Below are 21881 nucleotides of genomic sequence, written 5' to 3' on the forward strand. Positions count from 1 at the left end.
ATCTCATAAATTTACAGATTTTTATACTAAAACAAAATCTCTTGAGTCATTGAATACTATTGAAGAGTTCTTTAAACTTGACTAATGTGTGTTGACTTACTGCTGTTACAACATCCTGTGAGCAGTTAATTTTTAAAGTTTAGACATTGGTATTCTTAGTATTTTTTAAAAGTGAAAATGAAAAATTTATACATTCCAAGGATTTTCATTACATTGCTTTCTTCACACACAGTACATTGTAACAATTAAAGGAGACTGTAATTTAATTGCATGTCCCTTCAACAATGCAAATTAATATTCTTCCCAAATTATGTTTTTCCATAAAAAAAAATCATTATACGTTGCATCTTAAAGCTACTAAGATTATCTACGATTTCTTCAAATTATTGATATTCACATCACAACTAATGGTTGAAGTGACAGTCTTCACATAGGAAGAATAAATTCATAAATCATAGTTTACACAAATTTTTGTTCCAAAAATTAATCATTGGTTATAAAACTTTAGTGAACAAAGCTGTTTCTTCCCCCAAATATGTTATAATGTCACAGAGTTTTGAATTTCAGTGCAGCATGCTATTTCTATATGATAATGCATGAATTACAGCTAAGTAGCCTTCATTAGACTAACAGATGTACTTCATTAAAAGCCTATATAAAAGTATAGCCAGTGAATGTTATTTTTTTTTCTTCTGGAATGTAACGTCTAACTTACACATTAAAAGTCTAACTATTATATCACAATATGCAATTTTCTAAAATAGAAAATATAGTTTACACAAAAATTTAAAATGTTTTAAAACTTATATTCCATACAAAACCCATTAATTATAACTCATTGGACATAGAAATTATTTGGATGATTTTGGAATAATGAAAATGTTTTGTTCATAATACACTAGAACAGATTTCCAAGAGTGAAGATAGTATGAATTGTCTAAATTTAGCTATCCCCAGCAATGACATTTATTAAGCAAGGACTGGGCTAGCTAATGTTCTGAAGTTCCTTCCCGTTCTCTGACTCTAAGATATTAGTGTTCTTTCCATGTTAATGGTTACTTCACAACTTTTTTCTTGATTGAGCAGATAGTGACTCATCAATTTTTAAAATACCCTTGTGAAGAATTTAACAGAAGCAAGCTATGGGGGAGATAAATCTGTTTTTTTCAAAGACTTCATTATCTGTAACAACAAAATATGATCCATGAAATCGACACAGAACCCTTGAAGAAGTAAAATGATATCAACAACATCAATAAAATCAATATTGAATCAACATGTACTAATGGAAAAAATAAAGGAATGATGAAAATTGAGAGGAATTAATCAGTGATGGCTTTTTGGAAGCACTGATTTATGCCAAATTCAGAAGGAAGTGATGAATTAATTTCAAGTCAACCAAGGGGCTCTATGTAAAATGATGCAGTGAATAAAATATGAATAAGCTATGGTCCTCACCCTCAAGGCATCAATGGTCTAGTTCAGAAGTCATTCTGTCTGACTCTAAATCAAAGGTAGAGTGCGCTATGAGAACACAGAAGGAAGATGGATTTATTCCATATGATTCCATATTAAAGGATTGGATATGACATCATGGGCAAAATGTGAACTAAGCCTTGAAGTGCCTGAGGAGAGTGGTTGGGAGGATGAATAGATACCTTCCAACAGATTAACCTAAGTAACAATATGGCAGCACAGCATTTTCTAGAATGTTCAGGGAAAAAATACGCAAGGTGAATGAAAGAAGCCATTCACAGAAGTGATATACAATTACGGTTGGAGAAATAATAGCCTAATTCACCAGACTAGAGAGAAGGGCTCAAGTGAGAGTGTAAGAAGAAAACAGCTGTGCCATATTTGGAGATAAGGGAGGGCTCTGAAAGGTTGAGGAGTTTGATATCCATACATGCCACGTGGCAACATTCCCCAAAGATTCCAATTATGATTGAAATAATATTGGGCCCATTTATACCTGGCCTGCACTACTCACTTGGTTGTGTTAACAAATCTCCATTCTGAAATGAGGCCAGACTGGATGTAAGTTAACCATGAGAAGAAAGGAAACCACAATCCTAAGGATTTTCTTTTGAGGAGTATGCTTGCAGAAAATCCTTTCATTCTGGTATTGGGAGGCTGTCATTCAGTACTTTCTCAGCTCTTTCCATGGAGAAGCAACCAACTTCCTCATTCTGCATTTATATACACACAGGGCTGTGGACAAGCTAGTCAATGTAACGTTTTTATCAAATGTTTCACTGAAGCATGCATTTCTGTTTCATTTAATTATTACATGTTTAAAATTTCAAGATCTTCTTTATCCTTACTCTCTCCTGATTACCTAAGAAATACACTGGAGACAGAAAAAAAATCACTGTATAAAAGGTAATTAGCACGTCCTCTCCTTTTTATAACTTTATAATTGAAATCTCATTAAAAGCTTTCTAGGTCTCTTTTTCCCTTAGTGACCAGGTGTCCCTAATTTGTTTTTAAGCAATGTGACTAATTCCAGGCAAAGACTAGAAAAAGTCTGATACCTGTTGGAGAATAGCGATAGCAAGGTTTAATAATTGGGGTGGCTTTTTTAGGTTGCCTTTAACCTCGTTTTAAAAAAAAAAAAGGCGTCAACGTCTTTTCTCTTAGAGTCCTGCCTTTTTCTCAGTCCCGGTTGAAGATTCCAGGGGAAATGAGAGCAGTATTTTGTTTCTCCCTTGTATTGCAGATAGGGGGAGGAGGTGGTTATTAGAGAGAAGCTCTTCCTCTCTCGGTTTCCCCCTCTCTCCGCCTAACAGCACCGCTCTCTCGCGGGCTCGCTCGTTCTCCTAGGTGATCCATTTCTAGGCAACGTGGGTCTAGTGCTGAAGCTGCCAGGCTCGCTCCTTGCTCGCTTCCTGCATCCCGCCAGGCGAATCGCTCCAAAAGCATCCTGCGGCCCGCGGCGGCTTCCCTCCTCCGGCCCAGCCCCGCAGCTCGCGCCCGGCGTAACTCCCCCGCCACCGCGCCCGAGCGAACCGGCTCCCCGGGCCCGCCTTGACGAACTCCGCTCCCTCCTCGCGCAGAAGGGGAATTTTCTCTGCATTACTATCTGCATTACCTTGAAGTTCACTTTCACCAGCCCTCTTGGAGAGGGCTTTTTCCCCTCCCTGCTGGAATCTGGCTGTTCCGCTCGGAATCTCCTAATCTTTCCTTTCCACTTAGATTTTATTTTGGCAGCGAAGACAAGTGATTCTCTGCGGGCCGTTGGGGCGGGGGGGGGGGGGGGGGGCTTTTTCGCTTGGGGGGAGGGGGAGGGGAACATCCGGCGTGAGCGGGGAGGAGGGGGTTGGTATGTTGGAAGTTGCGGCGGAGCTGGGACCGGAGACCCACGGCCCCGGCGCACGGATGGGGATGGTCTGAGCTCCAGCCTCTCCCCCTGCCCGGGAGCAGCGAGGCTGGATACATTTTAAAAAAGCCAAACTGCAAACAACTCTGGCGATGCCAAAATTCCCCTCCAAGTGACACGGCTTTGCTAAGGAGGTTTCCTCAGGCTGGGCTCTTTCTCTTATTCGCTCTGCCTTCCTCAGCGACGATTATAAAAGCTTTGGTCTGGTAACAGGAATTGAGGGGGACAAAAAGAAAAAAAAGAAAAAGCTGTGCTAAACTATCGTGACCTCAAACTCTTTGGACTTTTTTTTTTTTTAAATATTGAAAGAAAATCCATCCTCAAAGACAATCAGCATAGGCGGAGATGGAAGTTTTACCCTTGCTCTTGGTTTTGTCCTTCTGGTGGTCTCGAACCTTGGATTCGGCGAGTGCGGATTCTATCATTCACATCGGTAAGCAAGGGCTGGCGCTGCCCGTGGGTACTTTTACTGTTTCGGCTCGCAGATATTTCCCCTTTGCTTCCCCCTCTCCTTCCCCCTTTCCGCCCTCTGTGTGGCTCGTTGCCGCTGGCTTCGGTTCCTTGCCCCTTACCGCTACCTTCCCTCACACTTGGGCAGCTTTCTGAAAGGATGCGGATGCTCGAACCTTGCCTGGTGCTGTTGTTTCGCGGTGAATCGGGGAGTGTGGGCTGTATGCTTGAGGGTCTCGAATCTACCTCAGCGTGCGTGCGTGCCGGGGAGCGCGGGGGGCTTCTGGTGTGTGAGGAAAAGAAGTTTCATCGACTCTACCTTCCATGTTATTTCCCGGATGTACATTTGCTCCATTAAAAAAAAAAAAAGTACCTTTTGAGGGAACTGAGGTGTCACCCGTGAGGCGAAAAGGGCTGGGGTGCGAGGTGGGGGTGGGGAAGAGCGCCCTTCGGATCGAACAGGTGGTTTTGCAACGTGAGCGGGCCGCGCTCGCCGCAGCGCGTGCGACGGTGACGGGCTGCTGGCTGAGCCCCCAGCCTCCGTCTCCGCTTCCTGTCCTCTCAGCTGCGCGGTGCTCGCGACTGGGAGCCGCGCACCTCGCTGCCTCGCTCGCGCTCCCGGGTCTGGCGCGGCGGCGAGACTGGCCCCGGGCGCTCGGGAAACGCGGGAGGACATGCGCGCGCGCCGCCCTCGTGGGCTGCCTGGCGAGCAGCCGCCTGGCCTCGCCTCGCCGTCAACTCTGAGTTGCAGCGCAAGGCCGAGAGCAAAGGCGCTTGGGCTACGGGCGGCCTGAGTCCGGGAAGGACGCCGAGCCGCCTTGGAGATGCTCGTGGCCCTACCTATTGGCACCCAGACGGGCCGGGTCTGGCCGCGGCGGGCGCGGGCTGCACGTCATTATCATGCACAGCGCTCGCGGCTTCAGGCTCCAACTCTTCTCACTTGTTAATCCGTGAGAGCTGAACCGAGACCGGCTCTTGCAGCCTTTTCTGCGTTAATGCGACGATTTCCTTTTCGGAAATTCGCGTCCGCGGGCCAGCGGGGTTCAGTTACTGCGCTGAGGAGAGGCCCCCCTTGAGGAATTTTTCCGGGCGCAGGACTTTTATGTGTCCACACGGCTTGATGCTCTGCAAATTGAGGCGACAGATGGGTCGCAGCATCTCCCCTTTCCGCCCCCTGCCCCTCCCCCGCGCAACACACACACACACACACACACACACACACACACACACACACACACACGTGTCCTGGAAGGGGATCCTGCTGCAGGTGGAGGTTGTGCCTTTGTGCCTGCCTGAGCTAAAGGCTTGTGTCTGGTGTGCGAGTCCACAGCGGCCAGCCCCTCAGCTCCAGGGGGCTCCCTCTCTTGATCTCAGAGGCTGTCTTTGTAAACACGTCTGCCATTCGCTATCATTTATATCAATAGAACCGAATATATCTCTGTGCAAGGGGTGATGAGGTCAGGATTCAGAAAACCTTGCACTTAACACGTTTAGTGAATTAAGCACTAGATAGCTTGTCTGCTAGGTCACGTTTTGCCTGGGGCAACAGTGTCTGTGGGTTCAGAACTTTTCAGGGAGAAATTGTCTCATGGAGGGTCTCAGTAATGTTCTGATAGAGTTCAGAAATGACGTGTGCTCCTCTTAAAGAAATGATGTACATTTATGTCCAGTTGTAAACGACTGGAGCAGGAATGCTGATATATATTACCATGGTACCTTTATATTCATGTTATGATGAGGGGTTTCTGGCTTATACTCATCATCACTCAGGAGGGAGGCTTGTGGATAAATGCTTATTTTATTGCTTATTCTGTGGTCTAAACGATAAATACATTATTTGCAAACACCTACAGCTCTTGCTGTCCTCTACTAGATGAATACTATTTTGCAATGCAGTCTGGGCATTTGTTTCAAAATAGAACACAACTTGTATTTTATTTCTTTGGCATTCTGTTGTCTGTCAGTGTGACACAGCTTGCTTATTTGTAACCAGATCCCCCCAAAAAGTTACTATGTACAAATTACAGATTTCTTTAGAAAGCTGATTGTATGAATTAAATGTATATACTACTGAAAGAAGTAGTTACTTCTCAGACAATTAATTTGACTGCAATTAGTACATTAGACAAGAGCATTAACTTCTTTTATAGACTATCTAATATTGCCATGAAGCTAGCAAATTGATGGTTGTTTCAAATGCTTCATATCTTTTATAATATACTGAAAAATGTAACCTCCTAAATTAAATTAAAAAAAAAAAAGGACCAAGTCTAATTTATGTGCACTTCAGAGGTTAGAAGCCCCTTTCCCTTCCATCCCCACCCTGGCCAAAGTATAATAAATTCAAAACCGAATGCCCATATTAAAATTTTAAAGTACCAGTTAATATTCATTGGATCAGTTTACTTACTTGGTTGAATAGGAAAAGAGAATTAATTATCTTTAGGAGGTGATAGTCTTCATTTAAGTATCTAATGTGACAAGTATGCTTATGGGGAATGTATTATTTCAGGACTAAAGGGATGAAAGTGATGACACTGGAGGGAAAGTGAATATTTCAACTCTATAGATGTAAGGAGATAAGCGGAAATGAAAGGTTTTCACAGACTCATATGATGTGTTCAGGTAGACAGTAGCTGCCATATGTAGTTCAGGCGAGCTTGAAAGATGAAAAGACACTGCTCTAATAGGTTCTTTAAATATTGAATCTTTTTGGTATTGAACCAAATTATATGTTTGAAAACTTTGTCCATTCTTTCTCTTTGTTTTTATTTCATGCAGGTAGTTTTAATAAAGTCAATTATGTATTTTAAACTCTAATATATATATTTTTTGAGCACATTAGTTCACTACAATGATGAGATATAATGGTTAAACACTAATGACTGAAATGGAAATGTATTTATTTCAGTCAAAAATGCACTAATATTGTAATTACTTTGAATTTCTGTTAAATCATATTTTAAAGATACTTGATAATTACATATTCTTGTTTAATACACATGCACATGCAATACACACAGTATTTAGAAATGAATCACCTCAATTGTGATCTTCTTTGCCCCTCCTCCCACCAAGTAAAGGTCTTTTGACATATAAAAACTGTGCAATTTTGAATTATGCTTCTACTTTGAGCCTGTGCATTGATTAATTTCATCAGACCCCCATTACTTGATTGCTTAGAAGTTTCCTGATGATCTGCATGCTGTAGGAAGAACCAGAAAGTCATGAGTGGAATGGTAATGATACTGTGTTTCATGAGGCTATTCAAAAGTCACTCTGATTTATGTAGCTTGAAAGCTCCAAAGTCTTTGAGATTAGCCATGCTGACTGCTATTTTCTTCATACATCAGTCGTCCCACACTCTTTACTCCCTATACACAACGGGAGTTTAGAGCACTGCTTTAATTAAGCAGGGATTAGGTTGCATTTCCAGTCAACTGCACAGTTTGTGTTTTGCTTCATATCTAATACGGAGGATCTCATGTTTTAACAGTTTAATGTGTGCTCATTTCTATATCTGGTACCTGTACCTGTACCACCTCATTGAAATGAGCTATCCTCAGTTATATATCTCTGCAAGGGAGCACTCAAGTGTACTTATTCATATATTATAAAAATCACTAGCATGTTTTTATTGTTATCAGTCATAGTAAAATACCTTATGCCAACAGGAAATAGAAATGAAACCCTTATTCATGTTTTTCTCATAAGCAAATGATACTTTGTCCTCTGAGGTCATAAACTATGACATGTTTGAGAAGCCTAAGACAATTCACAGAATATTTTCATTATGAGAAAGTTTAAAGTACAAAATTGGTGGGTGAATAAGATGTGTCACCACATTATAAACAATAATAGATGGCAAATTTAAAGCATTAGTTTTCATTACTGGCACACTGAGGACTATTTTATCAAATACAGAATGTAGAAGCGTTTCTAGAAGTTGTACTGTGTCTTCTGTCAAATTGTTTCTTTTTCAACTCTTTACATGATTTGCATTGGTTAATGATAGCCTTCAAGAGTCATCAAGGATCCTGCACTGTATGGGATATCTCAATGATTTAAGTTATCCTTTTATTATTTACAGTAGTTGTTTGCTCCCTGAGTTATGGATAACATATAGTGTAAACTTCTAGAAAGTATTAAGAAGTAGCTTCTAAATTTAAAATGAGGTTATATTTTATGAGGTATGTCTTTCTATATCAATAATACAGTTGTTTGAAGTGCAATTCAGATGTGCATTAAGTTAGACAGTGTTATTAATCAACAATATCAACTGTGACATGACTAATAAGCCATTACACTGAGGAACTTTGCTTTCTACTCCAAGTGAAATGTACATCCAGTAAATATCTCCTGTAAATTCTAATTCAAATATGAATAAAAATCAAGGTCATTAACTTTCAACTTATCCAGCAATAGAAACCAGTTGAGGTTGTTATGAGTAATGGGAGATGTATTATATTTAATTCTAATCTCCAAGGCTAAGTTTATCATGCTGTAATTTTATCTCAAAGAGATATTGTAATTTTAAAACCACACTTTTAATCCGGAAGGTTAGTATCCTTTCACCTTCATATATTATTTTAGTATTAAAAAGTGAAGTATTTGGCACTGCTATTGGATTTTCATGATGTTTCAGATAATAAGGTATTGGTGAGTAGCAATACTCAGTTTGACTAAAAATATAATGTTTATTAGAAAATACATTTGTGCCCTATAAAGAGAGCTTTGCCATTAGGTGTCACTGCATTCTGAGCTGTTCCTTTGTAGTCCTACTTGCAAATCCCATGAACTATTTTTTTTAATTCTCAGAAAAAGAAAATGCCATTTAATGAGGATTGTGATGCTCTAAGATACAGGTGGTTTTTATTTTCAAACCAGAAAAAGAAATATTATCCCTGTGGGAGATTGGGATTGACATATATACACTAATATTTATAAAATAGATAATAAGAACCTGCTGTATAAAAAAAATTCAAAAAATAACAACAACAACAAAAGAAATATTATCCCTGACTCTTGTAAGAATTTAATTCTAGGGCATATCAACATTCTGTGTTCTCTAGATAGATTGCTAGATCTAGTGATGTAACTATTTCACAAATTTAAAGTACAACAGAAATATACTCTTGAGCTAATACTATCTGTGGAAAAATCTAAGACATCAAATAGTATTCAGATATGCTTAATAATGCTGGTGTAAACAGATATTAGTAACTGCTTACCTATGGAATATTTAAGGTCCCAAACTGATTGATGTTTGTAACATGAAACACATACACAGAGCTATGGAAAAAATACATGGGCACAAATATAAATATATTTTAAAAATGTCAACCACTGACTTTTGTGCAGGATCATATATGTTTTCAGATAATTTTAGCCTGGAAAATATTAAGTTTCATGTATTAATTAATTTCCTCCACACACATACTACTACCACCACCACTACCACCAGTGCCATCGGATTTGTGTAGTAATACAAAATCAGTGTCTTTTATCAAGTAGTAATTTTCCTGTTTATTTAATTTGTTTAAGAGGCAAGATCTTCCTTCTAGCATATCCTATAATAAGACTAACGGAGGATGAAACTTAGGTCACTTTTATTCTGATACATTAGTTTTTACATTGACAAAGCCACAAAATTAGAGAATGGAATACTAGGTTAAATGAATGAACCGGTTATCATGTTATGGTAGACCTTGCCCTGTGCCAGTATTAATTAATAAACTCGTTGGAATAATGTGCTATTAAAAATTCAGAGTAAAATTAAGTGATCAGATGGATGTCAAAAGGGTACGGGGAAACGTACTGACGTAATTCTATGATTGGTTATTAAGAGGACATCTGTGGATTTAGGTCATTTAAATAGGTGAATTTTAGCATTTGGATGTGGACACAAATTTCAGATGAATGTGAAAAATTGGAGATGTAAGTCTTAGTAAAAATGTTCTGGATTAGAATTTAGAGGGTTTGGGGCTAACTACCAATTTTATAGATAGCTAACTGAGCAATATTGGGAAGTTACTTATTTTCTTTAGTCTTCATTTTTATCAATCCTAAAACAAGACTTAGACTAATGTTCATTTAAGCTCTACAATTATATGACCTAAAATGAAGACAAATTCCTGTGTTTGAGGAATTGGGGGAAGAGATACAGTCAAGTGTGGTTCATATAGCTATTTTTAATAGTTAGGTTTAGAGTGAATTAAAAAAAAATACAAGGGGAAATAAATGGAGCATAAAACCTTAATCATTCAAATTAAGGATCCCTTAGAATGAAGATTTTCTTGGTGTGAACAAGAATTAATATTTGTTCATCAGCTATTCTAGATAACTTCAGCATCAGAAGAGAGAGCTGGGTTTGTTCTTTGTTTTACATTGTTTTTGTTTTCTCTAGCGTTAATACTAAGATGTTACATACAGTGCTAGTGTATCCCACAATACTAGCGTACATTAAGGCTGACTGGAGGAATGAGTAGTCTTATGTTCTAACCAGCATGGACTACAGGAGCCTTTAGAATTTGCCAACTCCAAGCACACCAGGAATATTAGCATACGTTTGGCACCACTCAAAAATGTAGCATATAAAAGAAATAGCCAGTGTTTCTTCAGTGTTCTTCAGGTATTCCGGCTTTTACCCTGCTGTTGTTTACCAAGTGGTTATCAAATGTGAAGCTGAGGCTAGGATGACCCATTGAAAGCTTTCTTGAGTGACTAGAGGGAAGCCTAGAGGCAAGCACAAGAAACTAAATACCAAAAGGTCTCCCTGTGTATGTTAAAAAATTTTAAATCACTCTGTAGTCAAGGTCCTTATTAACATATTTTATACATGAAAAAAGATCAAGTTATTAATTTTATTAAAACAACAGTTCTTAAACTTTTTTCTTCATCCCCAAATAATTCAAAGTAATGTTTTTAAAATGAATAATTTCACTTTATTGCTCTGAGTGCTTGATTTTTCCCAACTAATCTTAAAAAGATGTTTCCTTCATTATCAAAATCATAATTCTAGAAGCTAGTTACCCTGAAACCACAGGGTAAGGTAGGCATTATTAACAATACGTAGTATGTGTGCTCAGTGGGAGAATATTCTATCATTCAACAGACATTTATTCTGAACCTACTCTTTATGAACTACTGTTTTTAGGTCCTGGAATTAAAATGTCGAACAAGTAACCTATGTCCTTGTATTTAAGGAATTACATTCTCATGGGGGTGGCAACCAGATAAAGAAGAATATACAAGTTGTAATGTCAGTTACTGCTAAATGCTATGAAGAAAAATGAAGGAATCGCACCCTATTTCGAGTAGGGTCATCTAGTAAGACCTTCTGAGGAGATGATCATTGGAGCAGAGACTTGATTAAGAAAAAAATGAAATCAGCCATGTGGATATCTGATGAAAAAGGATTTCAGCCAGAGGGCATAGCAAAGGCAATGGCCATGAGACAAGACACTAAGGAATCTACTTAATTCATTTAAGGAACATCTTAAGAGTCAGTGTGGGGCAAATGTGGAGTTTAATGACCAAAGCAGGAAGTAGAAGGAAATAAGTTCTGAGAGGCAGCTAGGGAAGATCCTATAGTGGCTTATAGGTCATGGTATGGTATTTAATCTAGGTATGTAGGATGCCCACTGGAGGGTTGAGATCAAACACGATACGTAATGCTTTGTGTTTTAGAAAGATAACCTTCTCTGCTTGGGTGGAATGATGGCAGTAGAAATATGAAGATCAGTTTGATGGTAGTGAATTGGACTATTCCAATAGTTGGTAGCTGAACCAGTTGTAAGATTGCGGATGTATTTTGAAGATAAACAGGATTTTGTGATGGAATGTTCTGCTGGGAGAAATCCAGAGGAAGTAATGAAGCTTCCAAGGTATTTTACCTAAGCAAGTGGGTGACTAAAATTGGGAATGTGGGACAGTGATCAAGTTTTAGATAAAAGTCAGAATTTGCATTTATTACACTTGATATTCCTATTAGGCGTCAAATTTGAGAATTTAAGCTGGCGGTTGATTACATTAGTCTGGAATTTTGGGGGGAGTTAGGAATTCAGCATTTGCATTTAGAATTCATCATTACAGACATGATCTTTAGAACAATGGGAGGGGATAGCACACTTAAGGAATAACCGTGCAAAGAGAAGAGGTCCAAGACTATATACCACAGGCATCGCAAAATGTCGATGTCAGGGAGACAGAGAGGATCCAGGAGAAGAGAGAGATGCGTGGCCTGTGAGTTAGAAAGAAAGCTAGGACTGTGTGGTGTTCTGGAAGCCAAGTGAGGAAAATATTTCAAGGGGGAAATCAAACACCCTATCAAATTATATGGATGAAAATTGACACTTGACTACTGGGTTTAGAAATGTTGAGGACAAAAATGACTTTGACAGAATTGCTTTCAGTAGACTGAAGGGACAAAATACAGGTTGGCAAGGAATCAAAGATTTAATGGGACTGGAGGAACTCCATGAGTTTTGCTTTAAGGGAGAGATGGGTATGGTGGGGTGGGAACATGAGGTAAAGGGAGGGTTTTGTTTTTAATGGTGGGAGTTGGGATATACAGTAATTTTTTAAAGGTTCAATCATAAGAAAATTTTCAATAAGAGGATTCAAAAGAAAATGTTCTTTTTTATTCAGACCTATTTGATTCCTGAGTTTGGATGGCAGCTGTTCAAATAGAACTGTGTTTTTGTTTTTGTTTTTTGGTGGTTATTGATGTTTTTGTTTTGTTTTGTAACCTCCGGTCAAGTGATACTGGGCTAATGCCAGTAGAATTAGCCAAAGAAGCTTATATGTCCTCTCTGAAATAGACTCTGTTAATTGTTCTGCAGTTTTGTTTCATTTAGTTTCCCAGATTAGCACTCAAATTTAGGTAAAATTTTCTTACCTGAAATTATGAGTAGATTATATCTTATGGAGTAGTGATATACCATTACAGATAGAATCAACATTTAGTCTTTTAGTAATGTGCTAATTTTAGGAACATACATTATTCCTATGTAAATGGCATTAAAATGGCATAGAATTATCTTGTTACAATAGACATTTGTATTGAATATAGGTTTCCTCTAATTAAATTCTATTATGCATTTAATTTACTTAAAAAATCATTTTGGAACAATTAAAAGAGTATAGTTTTTCACAAGGTAGTATATATTGCCACATAGAAATTAAATAGATGAAATAAATTCATGTGATACTAATTTTCAGTAACACATTTAAATATTTCCTTTTATGGAAATTTCACTTCTATTTGTGCTATACCATAGCTGACAGATCTTTAGACATAGGTGAAAATGAGGAAAAAAAGTGTTCCACATTTTCTAACCTCAGAATTCAGCCTTCTGAAAATGCATCTCAGTTCTTTTATTGGTCTCCTATTAATACACTGTTATGTATTGATTTTGCAGATAAAATAATTAATTTTGTATTAAAATAAGAATACCAATAACAGATGAATGATATTTTTCTGTGTTCTTTGTCATTTCCTGTACTATCTCCTCCATAAAAACATTTTGTCTCATGGAAACAACGTAATATGAATATCACATGGTTGTTTCTGCTTGGTTACATCTATTAATTGACGTATAAACATAGAATACATTAACAGTGAGGGGATAGGAGTCCTGTGGTTTGGGCACAGCAATGACTGTTAAAGAAGGCATGCTGTGTTATGGCTGGAGCTGAAGAATATAATTAATGAAGTATATAACATTAAAAGATATTTTAAACTTGCTACTTCATAACTTCCTGGGTGGTGAAATACAATTGTTTGAAGGAAATGCTTAGCAGATTTAAATCCAAATTTAAGTTGGAATGGGCCACTAAAATTGGTGAAGTGCTTAGTATACTTAACCTTGATATCATTAAAATGACAGGCCCCATGAGGAGCACATTTTAGATAGGCTTATTATCTTAAAAACTGAAGGCTAGGTAATACCTTTGGAGCTAAACTGGAAAAAGAGAGTCAGGTCTGTTGTTCTGTTGCATGTAGTTCATGGTGAATTAAAATCTGGAAGACTAATTCTTCCTTCTGTAATTTCTGCAATCTGACAACAGATAAAATTGTGTTAGAGGTGCAGTGGCAATTACTATCTTGCCCTTCAGTCCTTATTTCTTCTTTGTTGCTTCTTTGAATGGTGATAACAGGAAACCAGTCAATTTTCTTTTTAGAAATACCAGCAACTCTCAGCATAGCCCAGAGGAGGCATGCCCTTTATGAAAACCATTATAAATTTCTTCTTAACAAAATCGTTAAAAAAAAAAAAATTAACACTTCTTTAGTGTGGTAGGTGGCTCATGCACAGAGTTGAGGGGATTACTCTTCAGTTTCCTGGTGGTGTAGTCATGGTGGGTTTTGTACATTTTTTATAATTCATTATTGTCACCCTGAGAAATCATGATCTACATCCTCATATTCTATTTGCAGAAAAAATATTTTTAAGGTTACGTGAAAACCATGTGAATTTTTTTGATTCAGTGCTTACTATATGTGCACAGTTCAGTATGTATTCATATAAGACATGTTTTCCCATCCTTTAAGAATTTTTAAGTATATCTGCTGTCTGAGATAATATTGTACATTAGGAAGCTGAAAGTAGAGCAATTTAGGACTCATAGTTGGATGACTGTGGTCTATTATGGCACTAGAGTATGTGATAATTCAATAAATGCCACCTTTATGGTGCCCTTAAGGGTGCCATAAAGCAAACATATATTTCAGAAAAAAGATTATAATTGGGATAAGGAGATTACCACTTGCAGAAGGTCTTGATTTATAACAGAAAACTCTTTGCTCAGCTTCCTGATGGTTAATCATTAACCTTGTTTTGCCTATAGGCTACAAAGTCGATACAGTCATGCCATGGTCAGAGCTAAGGGAAAGTCTCTGCCGTTTACCTCTTTTCCTCTTTTTTTTTCCTTTCCTATGGATGTCAGTAGTTACGCTGTTAGGTCAAGTAAAAGAGGAGATGGCTTTAAGATCCAGTTACCTTGTAATTAATAAAACTTTCTAGATTTACTGCCACATATCAGATATTTCCATTAAACTTGGTTTCTTGGGTATGGAGAAATTAAATTACATTTAATTTTTTTCTCTTAGTTTTGAAGTTATAAGTATACTATTATCTCATATTACTAATTTGTACTTTCTTCTAGATGTATAAAACATCAATGAAAATGACAGTTTTATACTGTAGCAAACAAAAGAAGAAAATTGCCTCACAGAAAAAGTAAAATTAGTTAACTTTACAAATGGAATAAGTATTGTTGGGAAAACATATTTATGCCAGCTTTTAATTATGTAGGTGTTAAGAATAGGACAAACATTGGAAATTGAAAAATAACAGATAGTTCAAAAACTAACTGTCCAATACTACTTCTTCTCCACAAGAGTTCTTGTTGTGGTTGATAAGTGGTTAATACATAGCAAAACTGGCTGCTCTGATTCTTTCCTTTTATTTTTCCTGTTTATCCTTCAGTGACAATGCTAATGAGCAGTGAAATGGCCAAAAGCAAGGAAGGAGCAAAGGGTTTTAGATAATCCATAAACCGGAAAATCAGCCCCTGAATGCTCATATGCACAGGCTTGTTGAGAAGTTTCATTTTCTCAAAATACTGCACAGATTCTAAAGCTAGAACTTGCTTTTGGCTGCTGAGATTATAAGAGGAGTGAAGCTTCCAGGCCACCAAAGAAGAATACTCTGAATGACAGTCTGGGAGCAGGATGAAGACTATTATTATTATTGGGAAAAGAGTGCCCTTTAGGGCTATTGCTGCTGATAGCCAGGACCCCTGTGATTAGCTCAGTTCCAAGGGTCATGCCTATGGTGATTTTTTTTTTTAAAGACAGTATGGATTTCATTCAGCTATACTTCTTAAACGCTTTAGGTAATTTTGTAAGAACGGTTGGATTGACATTCGTATCAATACAAATTGTGTACTGAGCATTTATATTGTATGTTCCCAGTTGGTTTCTAGCTGATGCTATGTTATAGGCCACAAGGAAGAATTTGAATATTTTACTTTTGAAAAGAAACTGGGAAGCACATGGCTATACATGCAGTGTTCGTTAATATATATGACTCTTTTCAGTTTGAGTGGAAAAAAAAGGTGGACTGTATAAGTTATCCTACCATATACATTGGCCCTCATAGAAAAATGAAGTTTGTTCACCACTGTCATGAGAAAGCAGTACCTGACCTGGAACACACTGCTGCCAAAACCATGGAGTTACAGTCTGGCAAAAGAGGGAAATGGTAAGCAATTCTGTTTGGAAGAAACATTGTAACAGTGGAGGCTATGGCAACAGAGGAGGTTAAAAGTTAGGAAAATCCCTATGAGGTGCATGGGAATTCTGTAAATAATTTAGGCTAAGGGATGCCCAGCCTTGTGTTACAAGCTCTTTATAGTGGCAGTGTGGTAGGTGGAGAGCGGAGAAGACCTTGGCAGTAGTCCAGTTATGTTTTGGTGCAGGGCTGTGCCCAGCAACTGCACGTGGGAATGGAGAGGAAAATTTGCTTAGAGGGGAGACCCAGGAGTTTGCCTCTGTCAACTCGGTCATTCTTTAGAAGTGGGAGTAAAAGAAGAAAGTCTAACATCATTTGTCGAGTACTATCTTAAGTGACTGAGTAGAGGCGCATGCTGTTCACCAACATAGGAGACTGAGAGAGATGAGAGAAACTGAATCTGGATTGAACTCAAAATTATTTTGGCATGATAGTGAGGTGTTATATCCCAGACAGCAGCTTCCCAATCCCTACCCCCCTTCCTGCCTCAAATGGAGAATAAAAAAGTCACATTCTCCATAGTGCTCTCAATGCTGTTTTGATCTAAAAATGATAACAGTGTTTTTCTGGTCATTCTTTTTTAACTTTTCCCTCAATCCAATGCTCATAGTGTCATTTCCTATTTAAAATGTGAATAATTTAAAATATTTTTCAGCTACTTATATTCAGAAAATAGTAGTTCTGCAAGGGCCTTATGATTTTTAGTTTCTGTGTGTGCTTGTTTAACAGTACAGAATTGTTACTTCAGTATTATCACTGACTTTTAAAAGTGTATATCTGTATTCTCATTTCTTAATATGATCATACATATTTTTTTTTGACCATACATATTTTTAATCAGGGTCTGGGACTAATATTAAGAGACTAGTGCTGTTAATTTATTTGATATCCATTGCCAATCAAAACAACTTTAAAATGGAGTGATCTTTGACAAAATGGTAGGTTATCAAAGGTAAAATAAAAATATGATAATTTTAATTTCTTGTGCGTGATTGCTCTTCTAGTGAATATTGCAAGTAGAATTCCCTTATGTAAATTAATAGAATTACATGGAAGGGTAAAAATATTTCCATAAAATTGTGTATTCTTTAGTTACACGTTATCTGCAAACATAATTAGCTGAAGGGAAGGAAAATTGTCCTCCTAGGATGGTGAAGCAAAGCCTGAAATGGGACTAAGCCTGAAATGGGACTAAAGGGATCTCGTTGGGACTTCAGGCCTCGTTTTTTAAGTGTCTCAGAAGACTCTACTTCATGGTTAAGGATCTGTGTTCTCAGATAAGAAATGTTTGAAAACATGGATCTGCAGTCAGAAGAATGTGAAAGAAGAAGCAGTGTGTCTGCATGTGTGTAAAAACACTGGTTGAACTGAAGAGTGAAATGGAGTAGATCCAGATAAAAGCCAGTCTTCTTTCTGTCTTCGTGTTATTGTTTAGAGTCTAGCTTTTCAGCCTGTTTTTATAATATACTGTCAACGCTTAATCCAGTCAAAACAGTTTAGGTGTGATATTATTGGAACTTAATTTTGCCATCTTACTCTATTTTGTTCTTCCTAAGTTGATCCATTGTGTGAGACCCAAGGATGGAAAGTGGAGTGCTCCAGTGGGGAGGAAGGCTTCTGGCATTTCTCAGTCTTTCTCTCAGGCTCTCTTGTTGGTTTTAGAGTAGGTTAAGGGATGAGAAATTTAGAATCGGTGAAGAATAACCTGAATGATTTGACTTAGTAAAAAATCGTGATGATTGGTAATTTTTGTTTCTAAAAGAGTCATAGCAGTGTATAGTACCAGAAATAGAAGAACTCGATTTGATGTCCAAGTTATATATTCAAATCTTGCCTTGGTCACTTTACCACTTCATAGCTCTGAAGTCTTTGGAAAAGTGATGAGACTTTTGAAAGTCTCAAGTTTTCCTGCCCCTGCTTCCTCTCCACTTCATCTGTTATAAGGATAAGCAGTTGTAACATTTAAAATATGGATTTGTGGACCACGCAAATTGTCAGTGTTCATACTTCAGGAGACATAACTTGCAATTTAACTATACTGACAGTCAGGGTCCCGGGTCTGGGTTGAGCTTTAGAAAGTGGATCCCATGCCTGACATCAGATAGGGTTCCCTGTTTATCCTCTGTTCCTAAAATATTAATTCAGGTTTACAACTCTGCCTTTTTACAACATATAAATCAAAGTTGAAAGTCTTTCTTAAAGTGACTGAATTAAAGGTTAAGTATTCCTTTAAAGATGATACTTCACTCTCAAATTACATGAAATAGAATGTTATTTGTTATCACTGACACTGATATTTAGCTATGCCTTTCCTGGCCACACCCTTTCATTTGGAATAGGGTAATCTTATAATCGATTATCCAAACTGGGACTCTTTTGAAAGTGAAAATGGCAGTATTAAGATTTCTGCTGGGGTGAAAGGGACAAACTAAGGCCGACTGGAGACAAACAGGGACAAGGCTGCACTCATTTCAGAGCCCTAACTGCAGGCATGTGATTAGCTTGTATTTTGGCCCAGCCTCAATAGGCAGTGATTCTGTCTTAGCAACAGGTTGTTCCTTCCTCTTATCTAGGTCTTTTATGCTGATCAAAGAAATAGATTGAAGTTTTGTTTTTATTTTTAATTACTTAGAGCACTTTTCTTCACAGGCAGCAGAAAAGAGGAACAATAGCTAAGTAGTGTAGGTTCTCTTTGTTCAGACAAACATATTTAACTGATTTTTAAAATATCAGACATTAGCATCTGTAATTGCTCCCTTTATTCTTCTGCAACCATTCTCCCTATCTACTGTTTGACTGCTGCTCCTAGCAAAACTCATTGGATATTGGCAATTGCATAAATTCACAACTAACCTCAGATGCTATGTCTCTGGAACTAAATAAAGGACATGGAGTGAATTGTTCTCAGAAATATAAAGACAGTTTACAACAAAGATTTAAATTTGCTTCATTTTTGCATCCTAAAAGAAGAAATCATCACCTAAACAAGATTTTTGGCAATTTTTATTTTTTATGAAAATATATAATAGAGTAGCAAATACTCCAAAGAAGAGGAGGATAGCCTTAACAGTTAAAGTTTCAAAGGTGCATATTAATTTTTTTTCTTAGAGGGGATAAGCATAAAATACTGGTTTGTGATTTTAAGTTAATTACACTATAACTACCGTTTTATCCAATTGAGTCATCCTCTACAACCTTCACTCTCAGAAGTGTGCCCTTCAATTTGGTATAAAGGTCATTAGATTCTCTTAACCTTCCTTTCCTTTCTCTCTGTTCCGGAGTCTGGTTTTACCTCAAGAAATGATCATGTGATGCCCTGCATTGGCCTCTTACCTTCACACTTTTGCTCTTCCCTTGATAGCGTAGTTCATATAAACCTTATCTCCTTTTCTTCACTTTTGGTACCCTGGTTATTAGTTTCTATGGTTTCCAAATGTGGAACTGGAATTGAGAGCATCTTTTTCCAACTGTGCTCCAAAGAAGACTGCGGCTTTCCTCCTTTCTTTATCAGTGGCGATTTTTAGGCTTCGGCTGACCCTGTTCCTTAGGTCATCCTCACTGTAGAAAATATATAAGCATGGATTCTCATAGTTGGGAGGAATATTAGAAATTGTCTATAGTCCAGAGTCCTCGTTTTGCTGATGAGCAAATTAAGAGGTTAAGTGAGGTGAATGCTGCATAGATAGGCATTTTTAAATAGTCTATTAAGCATAATTTTTACTAAAAAAAAGTAATTCTATTCACATCACCAAAGAAGTTTTAATGTAGGCTATTGGCCAAGAGATAGAAATAGCCCAATTATGTAAAACTGGATAATTGTTTTCATTAACATAAGGTCCATTTTACCTGTGCTCTAGTATATTGCCATAGAGTAATTAATTTCTTTGAAGCCTGCTTATAATATAATGTGAGGGGTAGCTAACCCAGTTGTTGGGGAACTATTCCCATAAGCTGCTAGGGACAGGAAGCATATATATACCCTCTTCTAGGAATTCTCCCAGAATTTAGAGCCCAGCAGTCTAGCCCAGATCCAAACCCTATTCCTCAGACTACACACTCCGCTCTTCCTCACTCTCTCTCCTTTCTATCCCCTCCTTCTCTCCCCAAACTCAGGTTGGAACTCAATTCTTCTAAGATTTACAAAGTTTAAATCTCTCTGCACTAAAACATGTTACTGTGCATATAGTTCATTGCCTTGGTTTTTAATCATTCTTGGACAGTTTATTTCAACATTCTCAACCTTAGTGTTTTCATATATAAAATGTAGATATAACCACCTATCTTGAAGAGACAGATGAAAAGTAAATTAAATAAATAAGATAAATTGGAAAAAATAAAACAAGACTGGCACAGAATGGTTTTCTTTTTTTTTTTCTTTTTCTTTTTTGGGCTGCGTTGAGTCTTCGTTGCTGCGTGCAGGCTTTCTGTAGTTGTGGTGAGCACGGGCTACTCTTGGTCGCTGTGCGCAAGCCTCTCATTGCAGTGGCCTCTCTTGTGGGGCACGGGCTCTAGGCACGCGGGTTCAGCAGTTGTGGCTTGCAGGCTCTAGAGCGCAGGCTCAGTAGTTGTGACGCACGGGCTTAGTTGCTCCGTGGCATGTGGGATCTTCCCAGGCCAGGGGCCGAACTCATGCCCCCTGCTTTGGCAGGCGGATTCTTAACCACTGCACCACCAGGGAAGTCCCAGAATGAGTTTTCAATAAATAACTGTTTGCTTTCCTCTTTCTTCTCTGCTTTCCCTCAAAATTTCATAAATATAATAGTTGTGATTAATTGTACATTTTATTTCTCTTTTGTGCACATTTGCCAAATATCCTGAGGCTAGAGTTAATTGATTTTTGTAATTGTGTCAAGTAAAGAGGAAAACTGTCTTATGAAAATATTGGTTATTTATATCCTCACTTTCAAACTCAAAGAGATTTGCTATTTGTTTAATATGACAAAACACCTCAAACAAATTTATGGATTTTTAAATCCTCTTTATTTTTTGCTCCAGAACTTCCATACAATAGAGGTGTTTTTAGTTACTTAAAAGCTCAGAATCTTTCTGCTGCCTGGATCCATTTTGAGACATGACCCTTCTTTAAGTCTTCTTTCAAATCCACCTAACTTTATACTTTTTATATCTTTAAAGTCATAATCTGTTCAACTCATACTACTTTCTTATTTTTAATGTCTATGCTTTAATAATCAATTAATTAATTACCTTCTAATTTTATTTTAATATTAGCATCCACTTTTTGCCTAAACCTCCTAGTATTTACTGTACTGACATGTTTATTTTGCATGTTCCGTGCTTATGTAAAAAAATTCTGTGGGGAAAAATTGTGTATTAATGAGAAAATAAAGGGAAAGAGAAGTCACAGTGATTTGGTAAGCACTTAATTCTCTTGGTAGTTTTACGTATCGGTACTGATTTACTAATTGTTCTTTCTTTTCAGTTAAACTAGGCTTGTCTTCTAGAATTGACCTATTAATGTGAGTTTAATCAATAGAGCCAGCTCCACAGGTTTATAACTGATTAAAGGTCAGTAAATTATTTGAGGCCAAATCAGCACAATTTGTATAGAACAGTGAATGTAAAGTCCACAATTTAATTTTAATTTAAAGGTACTTTAATGAAAAAGGACTTTTATTGTATTGTACATTTAGAATTACCATTATTCAAAATAAAATACAGCTGAAGTGCTTCTATAGTGTATAGGGGGGTCATTGATCTAATTTGCCCACCTTGGGTGCCACTATCATGAATGT

The 21881-nt window shown here is 37.5% G+C and overlaps 1 protein-coding gene across 2 annotated transcripts in view; it reads left to right on the forward strand.

Annotated features, from left to right (window-relative positions):
- Positions 1–3454: 3454 nt before the first annotated feature.
- The window catches only part of GRID2 (glutamate ionotropic receptor delta type subunit 2), a 1355750-nt gene continuing 1337323 nt past the window's right edge, over positions 3455–21881 (forward strand). For both annotated transcript variants that reach the window (XM_027116924.1, XM_027116925.1), the window contains exon 1: positions 3455–3812. In XM_027116924.1, the coding sequence (XP_026972725.1) occupies positions 3725–3812 (88 nt within the window). In that variant the 5' untranslated portion in view covers positions 3455–3724. The remainder of the gene's footprint in view (positions 3813–21881) is intronic.

Source organism: Aethalodelphis obliquidens, unplaced genomic scaffold, assembly GCF_003676395.1.
Source record: "Aethalodelphis obliquidens isolate GAN/ISIS:26980383/991018 unplaced genomic scaffold, ASM367639v1 scaffold17, whole genome shotgun sequence".
NCBI lineage: Eukaryota > Metazoa > Chordata > Mammalia > Artiodactyla > Delphinidae > Aethalodelphis > Aethalodelphis obliquidens.